Here is a 22,580-nt window from a genome sequence, read left to right as displayed (position 1 = left end):
AAAAAAAATCATCAATTCACTCTAATTTTCCCCTTCATTATGTCGTTAATTTTCCGCGGGTTATGATGAAGTGCCCCTCATTTTATGCAGGAATTCTCTTTTTTTCCCCGGAGGCGATGGTGGAGATTCAACCCTTTTATTCTATTTCTTTTTCACTATAGATCGGGAAGAAGCATAACGCACATACCCACCACATGATATATCGTCACCCTCATAAAATAATCGCCTAAGTCATTTTTCAGCGATCTCCAGGTTTTTTTCTGCATCAATTTTTCAACATGTGTCGCCCTTTTTTGTATAGTTGTCTTCGTCATTCAAGGTTTCAGTGTTATAGAATTGGTCTTTTCATTCCTGCCTAAATCTTAAGCCAAATGAGATAATGGCAGTTCTTTTCTGATTTCCTGTAAAGTAGAAAATAATGACTTAAGCGGTTTGTTTACGAAGGCGACGATATATTCCTTGTTTGTCTGTATCTCTAAATAGTAAAGTAAGAAAGTGTAAGAAACTGGGAAAGTGTGTGGGTAAACTGGTAAGTAGGCATGTGGATGAGTTGGTAGGTAGTAAGTATTTCAGTGTAGTGCCGTAAGTAAGGTAGATAAGTGCTCAAGTGGGTGGGTAAGTAGGTAGGTAATCAGGTGGGTAATTGGGTAAACAGTCACGTAGGTAAATGGTCAGGTGGGTTGGTAAGTGAATAGGTTGTTAGTAGGGTAAGTAAGTAGGTAGTCTGATGGGTGAATGCATCGCTACGGGCTCAAGACAATCGTATTCAGAGAGAGAGAGAGAGAGAGAGAGAGAGAGAGAGAGAGAGAGAGATGAGGTTATATGCCAGACACACGCACTTTCCATAAAACTTCCCTTTGCGTGACAACTCCATCCGATCTCTGCATAACCTGAGGCCCTTCACCAACGACTGACGGAAGACAGAAGAAGGCGAAGGAAATAATACAGAGAGAAGACGAGCAGTGACGGGCAGGTTAGCTTATTTACTTAATGGCTCGCTTCGCCCGCACACACACACGCACACACACACACACACACACACACACACACACACACACGACACTGTTTCTAGATACGTGACGATTGTGTATGATTTTTTTTTTTTTATCTTTGAGTATGTGTCTAATTTGGTTTTTATTACTATTGTTTTTTTGTTTTTGTTTTTGTGTGTGTGTATCGCTGAGATAGGTGGGGTTTTTTTTTTTAAGCATTTCTCAGACGCTTGTTAAACCACTAATACTCTTTTTTTTTTATATACTGAACAAAACATCAACCCACCGATCACCAACATATCGCTATTTCTACATGTATTCAAGTTATCTCTGTACAATGCAGGAGTCACTGAGTCTATGCAGCATCCATCTCACATCCACGGGTATAAACATATTCATAACCACTACACGTTCAATGCATTCCAGACGGCAAGGAATGAATGGGGTCAATGATGTAGCGTCCGAGAGAGAAATTCGCATGGCTCGAACACGCCACCTGAATAAGAACATATCGTCCATTGGTTGGCGGGAAACAAAAGAGCATCAAGGGACTGTGTACGTTAGTGGTGTCTGGTGTGCGCATTCGACCCCTTTTGCGAGGGACTGAATGCGATAAAGCTCCAGGTGGGTCCCGTTTTGCTCGTTTCGGTGGATTATCGAGATGTTTATAGTGGTCGGCCCTTTGGCTCGGGAATTAGTGGAGACATACTGGGGGTGGAATATGTCCCAGACCGGCCGTCCTTTGTCTGTATCGGTGCTTGTAGCGTGTTGACCGTAACGGGGAAGGCACTAAACAAGAGACGTATACTTGCAGGGAGAGAGAGAGAATTCTACTTTTTTGGGGGGGACTTCGTTATCAGGATTAGTTCGCCTGTGAATGTTTGTCTTTTGTCAGGTACCGAACAAGGACAACACAGACATAAAGGACATGTGTTTATTCAGTCATTTTTTTTCGCGTATGAGTTTGATTTCTTGTTACCTGTTCTCGTATAAGTAGAGATATTTGTCTTTTGTCAAACGCCAGATAACAAACTCCTTCCTTAGTGACTCTTGAATGCTCTTAAATGTTCTCCATGTATGATTATAACTGCTAGAACTATTGGCTTTTTCTTCCTTTTTTCCCGGGGGGTAGAAGCACACCAATGACATATGAAAAAGAATAAAATCAGCAGCCTCGTTCTAAGTAAATATTCGTGAGTGTCAACCTGCATCGTCTGGGGGAAAAAGTAAAATATTGTTGCTATCTTACCCGTCACTCCCCTTCACCTCGTTACATCTTCCCCACTCACACACATGCGGTTTCCTGGACAGTATTATTGTGAATCACGAATGTTTTAGAGCGTTTCCGTGGAATTATAATGCCCTTGCTTTTTTTTCTGTAATACACGGATTTTGTCATTGGGTAAAACTGACCTTTCCTATCCAGACGGCTGATAATCTCTTGAGCCTAGTATAGTTAGAGGTGCTTTGCTCAATAACAAAACAAACTCGAGCAACTAATATTAGCCCCTTAAGTGGTGACCTTACCCCCACCCTCCCCCCTCGCTCCGGTTATGTACATTATAGCCCTTTCTTATTAGTAAAAGTATCGATTCCACTCTCAAGTATTCTAAATTATCTTGCAGACAATTTACTGCGGCGGACAACAAGAACTCGGACCCATACTCTCAAACATTTCGATGCCCACACACCCACACTTGATAAGGCTTACGTAGAGGTTGTGTTAGTACTTCCATGGGTATAGTTTCATGAGCCTGGTGATAGTTTAACAAGGCTCATGCACCATTGACGTGAAAAACAATCATGGGAACCCGATTAATGTCTTTTGTGGACTAAGAAATAGTTGTTCTGAGAGGCGAGAGTACCTGAAGATACCAACCACAACGTCCTCTCCCTATAAATGTGTTGCTGCCTCTGTGCCACTCCGCTCGGCCCTCGCTGCTCTCCCTCCTCCTCCTCCTCCGTCGCCGCCGCCTCCTGAGTACAGCAGAGTATCCATCATGCTCTTGTCGCGCCTAAGTAAGATTCATCCCTTAATACCTCGGTCTGATGCACTAAACAAGGACCTTCATCATTGTTAAGTGCCGGCATCTATAACTCACCTTCCCATAGCCGGTTCCTAATCCTCTTATGGTCGTGAAATATGGCTGTACCCTCTAAAGACTCGCGTTTCGTTTTTTAGCGCGGATAACCTCACGGATTTATTTACGTTCTCTTTTTTAGGGGGGTTGTTGTTGTTGTTGTCAAAGATGGCTGTACATACTGAACGCAAGAGTTAAGTGGTGTATCCTTCCATTTACTGGTGATCTTTTTTTATTCGCCTGTATTGTCTCCTGCCTATGACTTAAACTCCTACTAAAGAACATCAGGTAGGAATTGTCTGCCAGTATCTTCATTTTTCAAGTCATTGGCGAACCCTGGGACAGCTCTTTCATGTCCCGTGTGTTTTCATGCCTTCGACTTAAACTCTAAACAGAAGACACAGAAGATCGAACAAGAAGATCAAACAGAGAACAGAAGATCAAACAGAGAACAGAAGATCAAACAGGAGACGTCTGGCTTTAGTGAATTAAATTTCTCGTGGATTTTATTGTTATGTATGAATGTTTGATTTATTGTTACCAACATGACCACAAATAAGACTTTTTTTGTATTTCATTGTGTACCAAACAAGAAACATCAAGCATAAGACCGTTTTATATCTTAATTATGTTTCTCGTAGTTTATCCTTGCATACATTGTTAGCGACATCAGCACAAGTAGAAATATGTGTCGAGAAACGTTGTATTTTTCCATGTTCACCTTCCTTAATGGAGAACCGTCTTGCAGTTTCGCTCTTTTTCTCTAATCCTCGTTAGTTGTCTTTACCGTAAAAAGAAAGAAGGAAAGAAGGAAGAAAAGTTGTGCCGTAGCTTAACTTCTTTTCTTCTCTTCTTTTTTGTCCTTCATTTGCGTTCTTCACCTTAAAAAGAAAAAGAAAAAGAAAACGAAAGAACACAGAAGGAAAGTTTCGTCGTGGGCTTCATTGTTTTAAGTTGTGAAAAACGACCCAACAAAATATACATAGGTCGTCTTACTTCATTTTAGTGGTGATAGTTTTGTTCTTTTGCCGTGAAAGTTGTGTAATAATACTCACGGCCTCACTTACCGAAGATTGTGTTACGGTTGACATTTATTTGTTTTGCCCTTTTTTACTCAATAAGACTTGCGAATATTTTTAAGACTTTTTTTTTTTTTTTTTTTTTTTTTGCATATTTATTTTTTCGTCTCCCGCTGATGGATGGAGTGCACCGTTGCGTTGTGTGCGTGTACCTGACCGGCGCTTTTTGCCTCCCCGGAACCCATTTGGAGATATTAGTCTAGCGGCCACCACCACCATCACCACCGCCACCACAATCACAACCAAGACCCACACTGTCACCCAGAACCACCGCTGCCAGATTGTCGTACTCAGAGCATAGTATTTAACGGTTTCTGACGCCTAACTATTGCCAAGAAACATCAGAATCTAACTCTGAACGATAACTATAAATGAGTTTCGTTATCGGAACCCAGAAGACAGTTTGGGATAGGAAGTCGGGAAATATAATCGGCAGAGTACGACAATCTGGCAACGTTGGGCAGAACTATTCTGCTACCACCACTACCCTTCCAAAACCACTACTACCACAACTACCACTATCACTAACCTCATCACTTCCTCCACCACCACTACCATCAACATCACCACCATCGTCACCACTTTCTTACATACATAATTATAATCTCCCGGATAGCGTTTTTTTTTTTTTTCTGGCTATACTTCATGCTAATATTTTCTCTCCCTTACATCTTCAGCGGCCGAGTTGGACATACTTTTAGATTCCGTGGATTTGCTTCGCCTTTCATCATTATTAGGAAAGCAGGAATGTATATGTGACTGCGAAAAAAATATTAATGTTGAGAGTGCTCTGTACCTCATAATTCAGGGAGAGAGAGAAAGAGAGAGGGAGAGGGAGGGAGGCAGACAGACAGGCAGACGGACAGAGAAACAGGCAGACAGATACAAACAGAAAACAAAGACAGATAGCAAGAAAGAAAGAACTAAAGATTGAAAGACCGGAATAAACAAAGAAAAAGAAGATAAAGAGAGAGAAAAGAAAGGTTACAAAAGAATGAAAAAGGAACAAATCACCTTGAACAAAAACCTCATCACAACTAATAATTTCAACTTTAAAGATTTTCACATGAGAGAGAGAGAGAGGGAGGCCGTTACCTGCTCCTTTTGATTACCATTTAGATTAGATCATTATGGACCGTCGACCCCCAAAAAAACGAGCCTGGACGAGTGAGGCCGAGTGGATGATTATAGAAGAAGGTGCGGGAGAGCTTCAAAAATACGTCCTGCCTTAAATGTCTCAGCAAGCAACCAGGGTCCATCGCGGCAAGGACGGAAGCTGGTGGAAATTTCTTAGAGGTTTATTAGAAGTTGGATCCAAGGCGTCATAAGTATATGTGAAAGTGGGAAAGAACTGACTGCTGGAATTATGTTTTTAAGATGCGATTGTTGTGTACTGTGCGTTGTGTTATGTGCGTTGTGTGTTGTGTTCTGTGTTCTGTGTTCTGTGTTCTGTGTTCTGTATTTTGTGTTGTGTGTTGCGTGATGGTTTGAGGAAAGGTGAGGACGTGGGAAAAATATCATGTCAAGGTGTTTGCAGGCAGGTAAGATATAGAGTGAAGGAAGCTGCAGGTGTGTGTGCTTATTGCAGGGCCGGATTCTTATTGGATAAGTGAAAAGCGTGAGGAAAATGTCATGACAACGTGTTCGCTGGCAAGCAAGGATGGACTATACATCGAAGGAAGCCACAAGTGTGTGTGTGTGTGTGTGTGTGTGTGTGTGTGTGTGTGTGTGTGTGTGTGTGTGTGTGTGTGTGTGTGTGTGTGTGTGTGTTTTATAAAGTTATTAAGAAAAGTGTGGCGAAGCGGATGATTGGAGGCGAGGTGAACGTAAAAAACTCTTTTAACTTAATGCGTTTGCAAGCAGACGAGGGCATGTCGTAAAAAGAGCTGCAGGTAAAGGCGTTTTATAAAGGCACAGAAGACAAGTGGTGGAAGCCGGAAGGTTATTAAAGAAGTGCAGTGCAACGCGTTAGAAAAGACTATGAATTAAAGGTGATCGCAAGCACAGAGGGATGGGATATAGTGAAGGAAACTGCATGCATGTAAAACAGGCATAGGAGACAAGGGTAGCGAGGCTCAGGATTATTGTAGAACAGGTGAATCAGAATAGCCTATTAGCACATTGGTAATTTGCTAGTAAAAATGAAAAATGAAGGAACCTCTTGAAAGATTTATTTTGTTTTTTCTTTGTTTTTACGGTACAATGAGACTGATCAAAGGTTACATATACGATAAAAAGGAAACTATAAGGCTGGTATTACAAGACAGTTTCGCATCTCACATCAGCTATTTCTAAAGGTCAAAGGGGGGATCAATCAGATTCTAATGAGTGTTTTTTTTAGGCTCAGGGTACAGAAGAAGGGTCACAATACCAGGGTCATAAAACTACCCCTGGAAGTGCCCACAACTCCTACGAAAACCTTGTCAATTATGTGTTCTTAGGCGGCGATATGTCTTAATTAACACGACCCTAAAGTGTCCCATCCTAGTCCCCATCACGCCCTTTCCTTCACCTTACCTTTCCTCACCCTTCACTGAGCACAGATTACCACACCAATCTGATTACCTGACAATACACGACAGAAAACAGCCTTAGAAATTCGCCTACTCAAGATGCTCATCAACACATCGTACACAATATCTGCGTCTCTATACTGCAGAGTGAAATGTATTATACGAGAGACGTGGGAGGAGTGTGCATGCAGGAAAGGGATCGTTAACGCCTCTAATTGCGCCAGGTGTGTGTGTGAGGCAGGTGTGTTCAGGTATGTGAGAAGGGTTATACCGATTGCTGCGCTTGGAATTCATGAAACCCTTGTAATAGTGAGTGCATGTGTTTATACGTTCACAGGTGCTTGCTTTCCCTTTTGATGCTGTTGTTGTGCGATTCTCAGCACCATCAAGGCAGCACAGAGACGCAGGAACATTGAATTTATACGACCCAATCCAGGCGAGTCGAGTTTTCCTTGTTATATGACTTGATGGCGTTATGAAGGTGGTATGTTGTGTATGGTAGAAGATGAATAGATAAAGAAATAGATAAATGGATGAAAGGGACCGACTGACTGATTGACAAACACCCACACAGCATCTAACATCCTCACACCCTCTGTCTCCCTCATCTCTTCCCCCCTCTTCTCTCTCTCTCTCCTTTCCCTTTCTTTCTCTATATTTCTTTCTCTTTCTACCTCATCCTCTTACATTTTTTATTTGTTTTGTTGTTTATTCTTCTCTCCTCGCTTCTTCCCCTTTCCCCAGTGATTTTTTAAAGTTAATCTCTCTCACACTCTGTTTTATAATTTCTCTCTCTCTCTCTCTCTCTCTCTCTCTCTCTCTCTCTCTCTCTCTCTCTCTCTCTCTCTCTCTCTCTCTCTCTCTCTCTCTCTCTCTCTCTCTCTCTCTGACTCTCTCTATTTCTCGTTTATACGTATGCGAGAGAGAGAGAGAGAGAGAGAGAGAGAGAGAGAGAGAGAGAGAGAGAGAGAGAGAGAGAGAGAGAGAGAGAGAGAGAGAGAGAGAGAGAGAGAGAGAGAGAGAGAGAGAGGCTGATCAACTGTTTACACTATCTTATCTTAAATTCCCTAACGATGCTGGCCATTAACATACAGATGAGAGATGGGATGAGAGACCGAGGGAGGCTGGGAGGAGGGGAGAGGGATGAGAGGGAGAGAGAGGAGAGGGGAGGAGGCTCACGGTATACGCAGCGGTACAGGAATACACACACGACCCTGATGATCTCACCTGTAATCATAGGAGGAGAAAGTGAAGGAAGTGGAATCAGGTGAGAAAGAGGAGGAGGAGGAGGAGGAGGAGGAGGACGTGAATGTGTGCCTGTGTGATGATGATGACGATGATGATGATGATAAGTAAAGGAAAGATAAAACAAAAGATAAAGGAGAAAAGGAGGAGAAAGAGTAGGAGAAGGAGGAGGGGGAGGACGAGTAGGAGGTAATATTTTAGAAGAAGGGAGAGAAGAATCGATAAGAAAACATGGAGAAAATAAGAAAGGAGAAATATATTAAACAGAGAGAGAGAAGGAGGCAGTAAGAGAGGAAGAAGTGAAAGAGAAGAGGAAGAAGAAGACGAGGAGGAAAAGGAAGAGGCAAATTGATTCGTTTTATAAGGAAATCAATTCAACAAAACGAGATTATCTTTTTAATTCACGTAACTTCCCTCTAGCTCCCTTCATCACGCCCTTTCCCTTTAGCCTTCCATTTACTTTCCCTCCACTGAACCCTAAGCTGCCATAAAACAAGTCGACGCTAAGACAAACAAAACGCGACAACCTTCGACTTTGATATCTAACACAAAAATCACTTAAGCCGTGTCAAGCCAAACAGTAAAAGGGAAAGGAAGTTAAAGGAGAGAAATATAAGAGGATAGAGGAGCGGAAGAAGATAGGTAAAGAAATAGTTATAAGGGATTAAAAGAGAAGGATGGGAGAGGGTAAAGGGGAGAACTATTAAGGGAGGTATTAAGGAAGGTAGTAAGTATTGGGTCTTTAAGAAGAGAAAGGAAGATGTGAGAGAGAAGAATAGAGGTTAGAAGAGAAGAGAGTGGGAAGGTATAAGAAAGACGCATAAGGAGTTAGAAGAGAAAGAGTAGATAGAAATAAATATACAAGAGGTCAGGAAAGAGAAGTAGAAAAAAGATGTCGAGGAGAAACAGTCGAGGATAGAAGAGGAAACAGAGAATGCCGAATAAGGGAAGCATCAAGACTTAGAAGGCGTTGTCGTGTGAGGTTAAAGAGAAGAAAGGGCTGTTAAATACCGTAGAAGGGAGGCATTAGGAGTCGATGGGCGTTGTCGTGTGAGGTTAAAGAGGAGAAAGAGCTGTTAAATACCGTAGAAGGGAGGCATTAGGAGTCGATGGGCGTTGTCGTGTGAGGTTTAAGAGAAGAAAGAGCTGTTAAATGCCGTAGAAGGGAGGCATCAGGAGTCAAAGGGGGTAGTCGTGTGAGGTTAAAGAGGAGAAAGACGTGTTCTCGCCGCGAAATTGCCAAAACAATCCATCATCATGCAGCCTCCGACATGTCTCCCAGCGCTGCCAAACACACGCGCGCCCTGTCACGGCTAGGCTATTGATGTGCCTTTGCTTGCCTTTCCTTGCCTCTTTCCGCCGCCTTTCGCAAAATACCAGTCGTAAGTTTAAGGGGAACGTGTATTACAGTGTTAAGTGGGCGATTTCTTGCACTCATATATCTTCCTGTAATGCGATGCGAAAATATTCTTCTGTATCTCGTTTTCTTTACTGCATTTCACCGTCTTGCAGAATATTTATCGTGTGTTTAAAGAGACGTGAATGGAAATGCTGAATGTGTGAATCTTTCTATTACCGTTTTCTTCCAGTGTTCCTGCGTCGGCGTGTAAGAGGTATTTAACAACAGACATAATAACATGGTGGTTAGTACGCCTAGCTATGAATTCGCTAGCTTGGTTCGAAGTCTCCTATTCACTCGTGTCTTGAATTTTATCTGAGGTACAGTTAAAATGAGTTAACATAGAGGATTTAACACACACACACACACACACACACACACACACACACACACACACACAGAGGCACCAAAGCACAACACATCAACGTGACGCATTTATCATCTGAAGCGGCAAAGATTTTCCACCCCAGGTATTCGAAAGGTGAGCATCCAGGTGTGCGTGTGGGTGTGGGAGGTTGGGGGTGTAGGTGTGGGTGTGTGGATAGGTGGGTAAGGGTGTGGGTGTATGTGCGTGTGAGTGTCTTGGGTGGTACGAGGCTTTTGCTCGTTTTCTTCACATTTTATTTTCCGATTGTATATTTTTCTTTTGCACATACATAGTAGCGTTAAGAGAACCTAATGGGAAAATTATTGAAGAAGGAAGGGGGATAATGAGGGAAAAAGGGATCTAAATGTATGTTTTTTAATTTTTTCTGGGGGGGTGAGGAGGCAGGATAATAGTAGGCTACATATGAGCCACAGTCGGTATATACACACACACACTCACACACTCTTTTCCTCCCCCAACCAGCGTGTGCCTCTAGGAGTGTCACCGCGAGATAATACACTTTAGGACGACAGGATGGCAGGATGGGCGGTGCTCGACGGTCACTGGAGGACGGAAAGGAAGGGGTGGGGAGCCGCGGGGGGCCTCAGAACGGTAGAGGAAGAAGGGGAGGAAAAGTAGAAGAAGAAGAAGAAGAAGAAGAAACATGGAAACGAAAACAGAAGAGCTAACAATAAATGGCCTCTTGACCTTAAACGAATTTGGCTCTTTTAGTAATTTATTTGATTCGTCGGGTTTGAGAAAACAAAACTCCTGCCAATGTTTATACGGCATCGCCTCGCTTTAATTTATGGTTTGCCCGTTATTTCTGATTTTCGAGTTAGTTTTAAGAACAAAAATCTTGGAATAATCAACGTTTAGGAACTTGGAGACCTGCTTCAAATCACAATACCCGTCCCCTTTCCAATTTAAAGAAGTCAGGTTGCTTGAGTCATTGTTGATATGGTTGTGCCCTCAATGATGGTATAATAATTTTCCTCACGCATCTCCCTTGTAAAAATATTGACCCCAGAAGGAAGAGGAGGGGGAGGAGGAGGCTCGGGGGTCGGGTCGGAAGTAACAGGATAGAGGGACGAGATGAGTGTGGTGGGAAGGAGGGAGGAGGCTTCTTGTCACCATTAATCCTTTTCCTGCTCTCCCGGAAAGGCAACATATCACGGGTATTTCCTTCACCTTGATGATGACGCACGGACTCAAGTTGACATCTCTGAGGCGCCGCGATGGCCTGATTTTCACCGTCTCCAGCAGGCAAGACGAGGGAGTGTGTTGCCCTGAAGCGGGAAGCTTTGAAGTTTCGCATTCGCGGCCTCTTACCAGAAGTGAACGTTACTCTCTGCAAACTGACTGACGCAGCTGCCGTAAAACTTGTCTCATTTCGTCTCAGTGAAGCAAGTTTCCCTCAGAAGCGTCATTGCAGTATCAGGAGTTGTATGTTTACCGCCGTCTGTATCATAATCATCTGTTTGTGAAGCATCGAGGGCCTGGAGAGTTGTCAATCGCTTGCATGACTCGTGTGTTGAAGAACCACAAACTATGATTTTTTTAGAAAAGTGCATCGGTCAATGTAGAGATAATATAATAATAATAATCATTGCCGTGTTGCTTTTATGTCTCTTCAGCGGCTGTTGCGATAGAGAAGCTTTCCAAGGAAGGAGATTCTTGGTTTCCTGACCATTTACAAGAAATTATATTCCTTGAAGGCATAATAATAAAATAGCGAAGAATATTGGTATTAGCTTATTTCATTATTATTATTATTATTATTATTATTATTATTATTATTATTATTATTATTATTATTATTATTATTATTATTATTATTATTATTATTATTTTATTATTATTACCATCATCATACTACTACTATTACTACTACTACTACTACTACTACTACTACTACTACTACTACTACAACTACTACTACTCCCACTACCAAGAAAAGGTGCTGTTGACATCATTAAAAATTCAATTATGTCGGTACTCTCAGAGAGGATTATTCTCTTAGAAAAGTGAGAAAAAAAAATCATAACTAGAAACAAATGAGGAACCCAATTAACGAAGGGTCATAATGGAACGCTCTCTCTCTCTCTCTCTCTCTCTCTCTCTCTCTCTCTCTCTCTCTCTCTTTCTTTCCATATTTCTCCTTTATACGGATACAACAGAGAGAGAGAGAGAGAGAGAGAGAGAGAGAGAGAGAGAGAGAGAGAGAGAGAGAGAGAGAGAGAGAGAGAGAGAGAGAGAGAGAGAGAGAGAGAGAGAGAGAGAGAGAGAGAGAGAGAGAGAGAGAGAGAGAGTAGTAATCAGAAACCAATTCCCTACAAACCACACAGCTTAGGCCTACAGTTCAGAATAAATGGAGCGTGTTATTGAACCCATACGCGATGCTAAAGTCGGCCTAAGGAGTGTTAGATCGCGCGTCTCAGATCCTCAGTGAACTATGCGATGGAAGGCTAATCGAATTCCTCTTTAATGAGACGGAAAACAATTGAGCTTCCTTCTTTTTTTACTAATCCTATACTTTACTTGCAGTTTATATTTTCTATTTCTTTATCTGTTTATTTATTTAGCTACTATTTATCTATTTTTATATATTCATTTAACAATCCATGCGTTTACTAATTCGCTAAAACACAGATGGAGGGAAAAGGAAGTTAGCCTATAATCGCTGTGCTGTCGCTTATTATACAGATGAGATTTTTTTTATAAATAGGGGGAGGCGATTCTGTATTGGTGGAAGATGCATTTTGGGGGGAAGGTTTTGTTTCAGTAGGCCTATAGGATGCATATTTGTTTGTTTTGCATGTTTTTGTTTTTTTTGTCTTTACGTCTCAACAGTGTAATATATAATTGAATGGAACTATCCTTATTACACACACACACACACACACACACACACACACACTCTCTCTCTCTCTCTCTCTCTCTCTCTCTCTCTCTCTCTCTCTCTCTCTCTCTCTCTCATTACAGCAGGGTGGGAGAGAGATGATGAGCGTCAGTGTACCGTTAGTGATGGCTCTGATGTGTGTGTTCCTGTGCCTACTCTGCATGAAAAAGTGTTAAGCTGTTCCCAATGGCGCGTACAAAAGTGTTGGAATGGTTTACAGGAAGAGCAAAAAGTGTTGAAATGAGTCGTGTAGTTTTATTGACTTTCACGCATCACCTAAACCTAAATTTCCTGAGCTGATCAAATTATTAGGACGAATATAACAGATAAACAGACATTATCCCGTTAGAAAAGTGCAGGAAGGGCGAATGAAGGAGAAGAGCTGATCAAATTATTAGGACGAATATAACAGATAAACAGACATTATCCCGTTAGAAGAGTGCAGGAAAGGCTCACATGAAGAGGGAAGTGATTGAAATAAGTCGTGTCGTTCCGTAGACTTTCACGCACCACCTAAACCTAAATTTCCTGAGCTGATCAAATTATTAGGACGAATATAACAGATAAACAGACATTATCCCGTTAGAAGAGTGCAGGAAAGGCTCACATGAAGGGAGAAGTGATTGAAATAAGTCGTGTCGTTCCGTAGACTTTCACGCACCACCTAAACCTAAATTTCCTGAGCTGATCAAATTATTAGGACGAATATAACAGATAAACAGACATTATCCCGTTAGAAGAGTGCAGGAAAGGTTCATATGAAGAGGGAAGTGATTGAAATAAGACGTGTCGTTTCCGTAGACTTTCACACATTACCTAAACTTTCATTCACAAGCGATACAAATTATCTATGCAGAACAAGTTACCAGGACTAACATAACAGACAAACAGACACACAGACAGACAGACACATAGACGGACATACAGACAGACAGACAAATAGTGATGTAGTTCCCTTTTTCTCCTCTCTATGGTCCTCTACCCTCCAGGAACTTCTTTCAATTAAGGAATATCAAGGTCACAGTAGGAAGTCTGTTCGCCCCTTGCATTCCCCTTCACGCCAGTCTTGCTTCACGCTATCCCCCATTTCTCTCTCTTTCTTTTTTTATATATCTCTTTGCACATTCCATCTTCCTTTCTCTCTCTCTCTCTCTCTCTCTCTCCATACATATACAGGCTTCTTTTATTTTTTTTACGTAGATCTGAGGTAGCCTTCTATGTGATTTCCCTCTTATAAAAGCTTCCACAGTTTTCATTTTACTATATAGTCCTCTCATTGCGTTCAACCTCATTTTCTCCATTCTTTTTTTTTTTTTTTTTCTCTCTCTCGGGTCAACTCCATCTATGGCTACTCTGCTTCCGAACTTTTTTTGCCGTCGATTTTAATGGTCAAGGTTGATTTTTTTGCTTCCCTTTCCTTTGTTTTGTGAAGCTGCATGTTGTTGGTATTTCTTTTTTTACGTTTGATTTTGTTGTGGCTTTCTGTACTTCACAAAAAACGGTCTGTCAGGAACTCCAGGTCCCTAGTTTATTCATGAAGGTCTCGGAAAAGAAAATAATCCCTTGGCTGCTAATGACTCTAATGTTCCTAGTTTCTGCCTTTGTAAATGTAAGTTGTGACACACACCACTTCCAACTGTGAATAAACTAGCCTCCTCCCTATTGTTATCTTCTTTTTATATGTAGTACACCATGTCACCTTTAGGGGCATGATAAAGATTGCTCGAATAGTTTAACATTGATTGAAACTAACTCTACTGATGACACGCTTGATTTCATGCAGTCTTTTGTTGCCTCAAAATTTTATGTTTGCTTTTTTTATTATTGTTGTACTATAATGCATCTCCTTCAGAAGAGGATGGGTAAAGATAGAGAAGATTAAGATTATACTCACTTAACCCGGTAGCAGCGGGGATCATGTTTCTTAATTAAGGGTCCCACTGAGCGAGAAAAATGAGTAAAAATCATCACTCACACAAACCATTTCATAATACATATCAAAGCATTTGTGATCAGTTAATGCATCATCTATTTTGGGGGGTTTATATCATGGCACAAATTTGGTCCGTTGCTACTACACGGTAAAGCCACAAATTTGGCTCGTCGCTGCTACCAGGTTAAAGCCTTCCCCCACAGAGCCATTGAGGCACACCTTTGCAGTGGACTAAATCTGGTGCACCATCAAAATCCACAGAACCAGTTACTTAGGTGTCACTGAAATAGCACGTCAAGCTGAGAGGGAGATGTCAGGGGTTAAAAGGAAGATAAAACAACTAGAAAAGGAATCAGTGAAAAGATATATTTTCAGTTATAGAATCTTTGGGTGTAAATTATCACATCTCACCACCGGTTATTTTACCCTCCACAACCAGTACAGGCGGGCGGCCAGTGTGAGGCAAAGCTGTAGATAGAGAGAGTTAGGCCACTTGCTATCTTCCATCTGTGGCGTTCATGCTCACTACTTCCTACCCAGCGCTCCTGCCTCAGTACAAGCTAATGGAATTTCAAACACTATCATTTTTATCTTTGTGTTAACTTGTGTTGGGGCAGAAGCACCGGGCAGAAGGAAGTGAGTCTGAGTGGAATAGGGACAATATGGTGTCCAGAGAGACCATGGACCATATTCTCAAACACTTCGCTGCTCACACACTCATATTTGACAAGGTTTTTGAAGGGGGTATTGGGCATTTTCATGGGTAGTTTAATGACCCTGGTGGTAGTTTGACCCTTCTTCTGTAACGTGAAGAAGCACTCATGCAATCCCAATAATCTCCTTTACAGCCTTTGGAAATAGTTGACATGAGAGGTGGAGGCATCTGAGACTAACAACCCGGGGCCAAACTCACCTATCAGTGGCTCTGATGCTAAGAGCTCACCGTACACTGCCCCTTGTCCTTCTGTTGTTCCTGCCCCCTTGCCCTTCTGTTGTTCCCGTCCCCTTGCCCTTCTGTTGTTCCCGTCCCCTTGCCCTTCTGTTGTTCCCGTCCCCTTGCCCTTCTGTTGTTCCTGCCCCCTTGCCCTTCTGTTGTTCCCGTCCCCTTGCCCTTCTGTTGTTCCCGTCCCCTGGCCCTTCTGTTGTTCCCGTCCCCTTGCCCTTCTGTTGTTCCTGTCCCCTGTTCTTTGGTGTCTCAATGGCCACAACAAGGCCTGACTGGCAATACTCAAATATATAGATGTCTCTTTATATACTATTTTATCACATTTATTTTGCTGTTGTTTCCTAACATAGATCTACTATAATGACACCTTTTTTTTTTCTTTCAGGTACACCGCAGATCACACTGTGCTGACCACATAAAAACTCTGCTATTTTGTAAGGCAGAACATAAGCTGATGCAACTCATAACAGAGCAGCAAGGTAAGTGATGTTGATAGTGAAAAAAGTACAATCTAGGTTAAACATCTTATGGAAAATCAGTCCAGCAAATGTTAAGACACTCCTTCCACCATACACAGTGCAGACAAACATCACAATCACAAGTCTAGTGGTTAAAGGTTTATCTAAATCATAAGACTTAACCCGGTAGCAGCGGGGATCATATTTCTTAATGGTCCTTCTAAGCGAGAAAAATGAGAAAAAATCACCCCTCACACAAACCATTTCATAATATATATCAAAGCATTTGTGATCAGATTATGTATCATCTATTTTGGGGGGTTTATATCATGGCACAAATTTGGCCCGTCGCTGCTACATGGTAAAGCCACAAATTTGGCCCGTCGCTGCTACCAGGTTAAGTAGCAGCGTGGAGATAAAACTGTGTATGAAATGTGCTGTATATTAAGGCACATGAAAATATAAAAAATATCATATTACGTGATACATCCTCCACATCATATTGTTTCTAAATTTCTAAGAGAGCTTGGACAACTTTTGTGAGAAACATGAAAGCAGTTTTACACAGTTGCCATAGACTCCATATGAAACTTTATATATTTTGTTCTAATTCTAAATGATTCTAAATATATATATCATGATGCCATAGCTTCGAACAGATCTTATCAGCGAACACATCGGTCTTTTTTCACTGGACAGTTTTATATTCACAGAACAACCCATCATTCACTAAGTGACTTAAGACAGAGGAACTTGTACTAAACAGTGATGCAGCTACACCATATAAACCTGATTGTCAAAATAAGTTTGAACTTTTGCTCCTCTACCCAGCCCCCTAGAAGACTCAGGATACACAAAGCTCACAATAATTAGTAACAGTACACCTGAGTGGAAGAGGCCTTGGTTCAACACAGAAGCTAGACCGATGACAGTATAATATCTATCTAACAATCAAACTATGACAAATCTTAAAATCAGATTGTCATTCTCAACCTTCTGTCACATGATGTTCCTGAAGTAATTATTTCACCCTGAAGGCTTCCCCTCACTGAACATTCCAACTTAACCATTGTGAGAAACCCTATAATGATAATAATGGTGTTGATAGTAATGACGGTGATATGTGTGGATGGAAACAGTACAAATATGTTTTTATCACGTGCCTTTTAAAAGAGCATAAAAGCACATATAATTTCACTCGCAACAATTGTTTCCCCATTTACATTCCTATCAAACTCCAGGATAAATATGGCCATACAAATCAACCAGATAACATAACGAGTGTTCCGTCCCATTCCAACACTCATAATTTCAAGTACATTAATAAAGTGACTCACATTACCGATAGAAGTGTCCATGCATTTTTATGAGATTACCCATAATACTATGAGAACAATGTGCCTGACCTAAATCTTCCTGAGTGATACTAATATTTTATGGAGATTACCTTTCCAATACAACTAGCCGGGTGGTGTACTTTTACTTCATGATCAGCGTCATCGCACTCATAACCATAATTCACAGATCTTCACTTAAATGCTGTGTGTAAAAATAAATAACGCACCAAATGGAAAAAACATTCGCTAAATTAACTGTGAATAATGAGAGCATCTTACAAACCACTGTGAGAAAAATGTAAATACTATAATACATTGACAAGTTTAGTAAAGTATTCCGGGCACAATTCACACACATTTTCGCTCCAGGACGGCACAAAAAAATAGATAACACAGCACATGAACACAATTAATTAATCACGTACAATTAAAAAATTTAGCGAAAACACGAAATGTATAAAACCTAGAAAACCGTGGCAAGTTCAGAAAGATGCTTTAAGTATAGCACACGATCTTAACCTTAACTTCTCCACCAAAAGTGTACGCAGTTTTCAAAAGGTTGCTTGAAGGACCAACCGCCTGCCATGGCCTTTGAGTGTCTGTACCTGAACTCCCTCAGCTTGACTCCCCACAGCACACACACCACCTGCTGCAGCAACGCCACACTCACAAACACAGACAGGAAGATGCTGTAGCAGGCCGCGGATGTTGACAAACTATATCTGTTGGGGGGAAGTTGATTCACACTAATATTCAGGAGTAAAATAAATGTACAGTGATTAACTAATATCCTTCCTTTGGGCAAGATTTAAGCTACATGTGAAGTGAATATTTACCGTACTATTCCAATGAAGAGTCAAGAATACTATGTTTGTGAGGTTCATTCATCAGTGATCTATTGTACAAACTATAAAAATAATCAAGATCAGTTTTATCTATCAATTTCAGTGATAATTTAGTTCCAAAAAGAAAACTCCAATTAGTTGAAAGTATAAAGAGATATTTCAAACCTAAAGACTAGGAGATGCTGGTTACTAAAAATTCCAATAAATTTATTCTTCTCTTTATCACCTTGGAAGAAATCTCTGGTAAAACAGGACATAAAAGATGAATATGAATTTACAAACCCACTTGGCTTAACCCATCCACTGCGATTGGCATGGATTTGGCTTTCACTGGTAGCCTGGTCACACATACTCCCAGGTCATTCTCTGCCTCTGTGGTGGATAGTGGAGTGTTTCCCATGTGGTATTGGTATGCTGGATATCCCCTCCCAAGGTGCATGACTTTACATTTTCTTCACTGAATTGTAGCGGCCACTTTTTGTTCCATTCCTGTAGCTTGGTGATGTCATCTTGTAGGAAAAACACAGTCAAGGGGTTATAATTTGAGAGCTCACCTAGAGTCCATGAAGGCATCCATGCAGGTGTGAGGAACAAGGACGGTGGTGAAGTAGACATCAAGGAGCTGCGGGTGGCACACGGTGGTGAGGCTCAGCTGGGCGCCGTAACACAAGGCCATCAAGCCAAAGGTGAGCCCGACCACAAACCAGCGGTCGTTCACACAGCTGATGCACGTGTCCAGCCTGAAAAGTAACGTTTATTTCAGTGACATTTACACCTTCCTAAATGACTGTAAAAATCTGTTACTGTAAAATTGATATATATTTGATCGGTAAAGATGGAGTTGTTATAGCAGTTCATCATTATTATTACAGTTGTTTCCTGGATAGAAGTGATGTGGAGTGGTAATTTCAAACCTAGCAAACAGGGAAGCAACAAATGATATCACATAATAGTTATGTCCATAAATCTATAGATACATGAAATTGCACTATATGTGGTAAGTTCATTCTAATAAATTGGCAAGACACATTTGACCTAAAGATGAGCAGAGATAAGCTCACCACACACACACTACAGATATCAAGTACATTCTAATAAAGAAGCAAGATGTATTAGGTCCAAGATTTAGCAGACAAGCTTACCACACACAATGGTGGTCCCGCAGGAGGTAGCATGTGTCGCAGGTGTGGCAGTGGGAGGCCTGACGTGGCACCTGTTGCTGGCACCGTCCACAAATCCTCCACTCCCCTGACTCAAATATCTCACACTCCTCACCACCTGCCTTGCTCCTGGACTCAAAGCCGGCACAGGTGGTGGCTCGGACAAGGTACATGCAGGTGCAGGAGACACAGACCAGCACCAAGAAGACAAGGTTCTCCAGTGAGCTGATTTTAAGCTCAGCGATGACCTGAGTGTAGTATATAAAGAGAAGAGACATGATGGACACAACGAGCCAAGAAAAATAGAACCGTGATCTTGGATTCTTTTTTGGCGATGATTTGTCTGTTTTGTATATCTGAGAGCTGTCCACAACCTTCCTCTTGATGGAGTGATGAGTGACAAGCAGGATGGACGGCAGGATAACGCTGTAATTCACGATGGTAAGGGTCCATGAGAAGCTCCCCAGAAAGATAGTGAAGGACACACAGCACAGAGCGGCCGCAACATCCAGTGGCACCTTCTTTGCCCCTCCAGGCCAAGGTATCCTCAAGCGGTCGCTGATTGTGTCCATTATCCTAGCAAGATTTTGTTTCTCAATGGACTGTCTTGTGAAAAGTCTGTGAAGCAGAAGGAATGCATTATAATACAAGTGGCATAAATTTTCATGATTCAAGGAACAAAATACTGAAAAGAAATTAAGTAAAATATTTCTTTAGTGTCAGCAACCATTCCTGGAAGAGCAGAAGGTAAATTCATGCGACAATTAAACATCAAATCTTAAAAGTTTTGAAAGTGAATATGAAAGTTATAGAAGTTAAAGATACTCTTCTTGTCTGCTTTTGGTCTCAATTTAGGCTGGTGGTTGTGAAAGAAAAGTCTACAGTTATCATTTACATCTTAATCATATCTAGTAGCATTTTTGGTCTAAGGAAGAGGCAGAAATCTTTTCATAACATTTTTCCATACATAACCCATTCTTCCCATATTTCACCTTGTAAATTATTTTACAAACTGTTTTACTCTCAAAGATGTGCCCATATACTTAAGTAATGGGCACATCTCTGTTACTTGTATAAAAAGAAAAATGTTGCTACATAAATGATGAATCAAAGTGCATGTGTGCTCAGATCATGTAAACACTTCCATCCACATGTGTTGCAGTGCAGGTGTGCCTCAGAATAACACTAATCACAGCATATCACTGCCATTTTAGATATATATAAAACTACTTACACAATTTACTTCAGGTGAGAAACTGATTATGAGAGCCTGCTCACCATGAGACTTATTTCTGTTTGCAAATTAACAAAAATTAAGTACCGTATGTAATTTTCAGCATACTTTCACCCGGATACAATTAGGTGGACCAAGTGAATCACCTCTCAAATGCCTCATCAATGGCCTCACAGTTGCAGAGGGTGGCCAGCAGGTGTGAGCGCTCCTTGTCCTCATTGATGTACTCACAACAGCACAGAGCGGAGTCATCATAGCTGCCCTGGAAGGAGAGCAACACTTGATTCTTGTGGTTGTATACAAGTTATGGGCCACGGAAAATATTGGTAATCATTTCCCCCACTAAAAATTCTCACATTTCCCCAGGTCCCTATGACTGTAGGGGTAGAGAAGGAAGGAGTCATTTGTGGTGAAAATCATATTGGTGTTCAGCTCAATGATTTTCAAATAAGTTAAAAATACATACGTTTAGAGTAATAATCGCAGTTGGTCGTTGTATAAAAAGATACCATCCTCCAACCTCAGAAATGGGTTGGGAGAGCCTAAACCTCCCAGAAATCCTACAGATAGGTGTAATATGCCCAACAAACTTTACTGATATGTTAGAATAAATAATAGCAACTGGAAGGGAGCAAGTCACTCGTGCTGGTCAGTTGCAAAATAGTTTGCCGCATTAAGACAGTTACAATTAAACTGTAAACCTGCATCAGAAACCAAAAAGAGCACAGCATATGTCTGTAATAATGTAGGAATGGTTACAGGCAGTTTGCCAGAGTTGGGATGGTGACATGGGGATGGTTGTAACCAGAGATTGCAACTACCCTCATTAACTGAGCACTGAAAAAACTAACTGACAAAACAACAGTGATAAATGAAAAAAAGGAATGAGAGGAAAATATGATAAATGAATGGCATATGAAAAAAGAACAAAAAAATATAAAAAAGTAGTAGATAAAAAAATATTAAGGGAAGTATCTGAGTTTGTGTTGAGTAGTAGTAGTAGTAGTAGTAGTAGTAGTAGTAGTAGTAGTAGTAGTAGTAGTAGTAGTAGTAGTAGTAGTAGTAGTAGTAGTAGTAGTAGTAGTAGTAGTAGTAGTAGTAGTAAGCATAAAAAGGAAGTGGAAGAGCATACATTAAAAGCAAATCCCACTGTTACTTGACTTACCCTTCGACCCATGAGAGGCGTTGCTCCCCTCATATATACGTATTGCCTTATGTCTTCTTCCTCAGTGTTTCAGGAGGCTGGTTCTTCTCCTTCTTTTTCTTCAGTGTTTTAGGGGACTGTCTGGTATTAGGAGCGAGTGACAGGAGGCAGAGGAGAGGGATGCCATTGTTTCCCCCGTAGCAACGGCGCACAACAACACGGGGTCACTGGGGTCAATTATGGCGTTCTTATTCACTTACAGATCATTTTTCCTCCATTCCATGTACTAACGTTAATAACCTAAGACAGAACTACAGCTGGGAAGGAGGCATGGACATATTTTGTATAGCTTATATGGGATCTCGGGAAGTTATGGATGTTTTGTTAGTTTTGTTATTTGTTTTCTATGTATTTTTTTTATTATATGCTTTCCTTTTCTTTCTTTTTCATTATCATTCATCAACGAGTAATAGGAGTACGTAGGAGAGTCATAAAATAAGAGGTAGAAATAGGTAGTAATTTAATCCCTCTATGGCCGTCGAATTACAGCTACAACACATTAATAACTGATTCTACACTGATTAGCATATTATAACACATCACAATTAATTCATAAGACAAATTTAATGACTGATAATTATAGCCATAGACTTTTAATCGAGTACGACAGTAATTAATCTTCTGCTGATAACCAACGCTTTATGCTTTATGGGGATGCTCTGTTCTTTGTTATCTATACGTTTTTTTATAGGCTTTTCTTTTATTTCTTTATTATCATTGATGGTCGCAGTGTGTCACAGGAGTGTTGGTGCAGCAGGGGACGTTCCGAGAAATAACTCTCTGTATAAATAAGTCGCTCTTCTGTCCACTACGCATGCGCACTGGGGAATACACAGCAGGAAAACTTATCAATTTGCCTTATTTTGCTCTAGTTCATTCACTTCT

General features: G+C 41.0%; 1 protein-coding gene across 3 annotated transcripts; it reads right to left on the bottom strand.

Moving 5' to 3' along the window:
• Positions 1–14,856: 14,856 nt before the first annotated feature.
• On the bottom strand, positions 14,857–22,103 carry LOC127001557 (palmitoyltransferase ZDHHC23-like). 3 transcript variants are annotated; one of them, XM_050866204.1, is made up of 5 exons: positions 21,657–22,103; positions 20,579–20,753; positions 19,240–19,875; positions 18,652–18,837; positions 14,857–17,974 (listed from the first exon to the last, which is right to left on the bottom strand). In XM_050866204.1, the coding sequence occupies exons 3-5, from the start codon at positions 19,827–19,829 to the stop codon at positions 17,773–17,775; spliced, it is 978 nt and encodes a 325-aa protein (XP_050722161.1). In that variant the 5' UTR covers positions 19,830–19,875; positions 20,579–20,753; positions 21,657–22,103; the 3' UTR covers positions 14,857–17,772. The 3 variants fall into 3 exon arrangements, with proteins under 3 accessions (XP_050722161.1, XP_050722160.1, XP_050722162.1); XM_050866203.1 differs by having other exon boundaries at positions 20,638–20,753; XM_050866205.1 differs by lacking the exon at positions 21,657–22,103 and having other exon boundaries at positions 20,492–20,625.
• Between the last annotated feature and the right edge of the window lie 477 nt (positions 22,104–22,580).

This window comes from Eriocheir sinensis, chromosome 21 (assembly GCF_024679095.1).
Source record: "Eriocheir sinensis breed Jianghai 21 chromosome 21, ASM2467909v1, whole genome shotgun sequence".
In the NCBI taxonomy this organism is placed as follows: Eukaryota; Metazoa; Arthropoda; class Malacostraca; order Decapoda; family Varunidae; genus Eriocheir; species Eriocheir sinensis.
Note: the sequence above shows the minus strand (reverse complement) of the source record. Positions and strands in the feature narration are given on the sequence as shown.

Excerpts from the sequence above, each read along its gene's own strand:
- LOC127001557 (XM_050866203.1), bottom strand. The coding sequence starts at position 21,689 with ATGAGGGGAGCAACGCCTCTCATGGGTCGAAGG. Across the intron at positions 19,876-20,637 it reads ATTGATGAGGCATTTGAGAG|ACTTTTCACAAGACAGTCCA; the intron begins GTGATTCACTTG and ends TCTGCTTCACAG. Across the intron at positions 18,838-19,239 it reads CGGGACCACCATTGTGTGTG|GCTGGACACGTGCATCAGCT; the intron begins GTAAGCTTGTCT and ends GTTACTTTTCAG.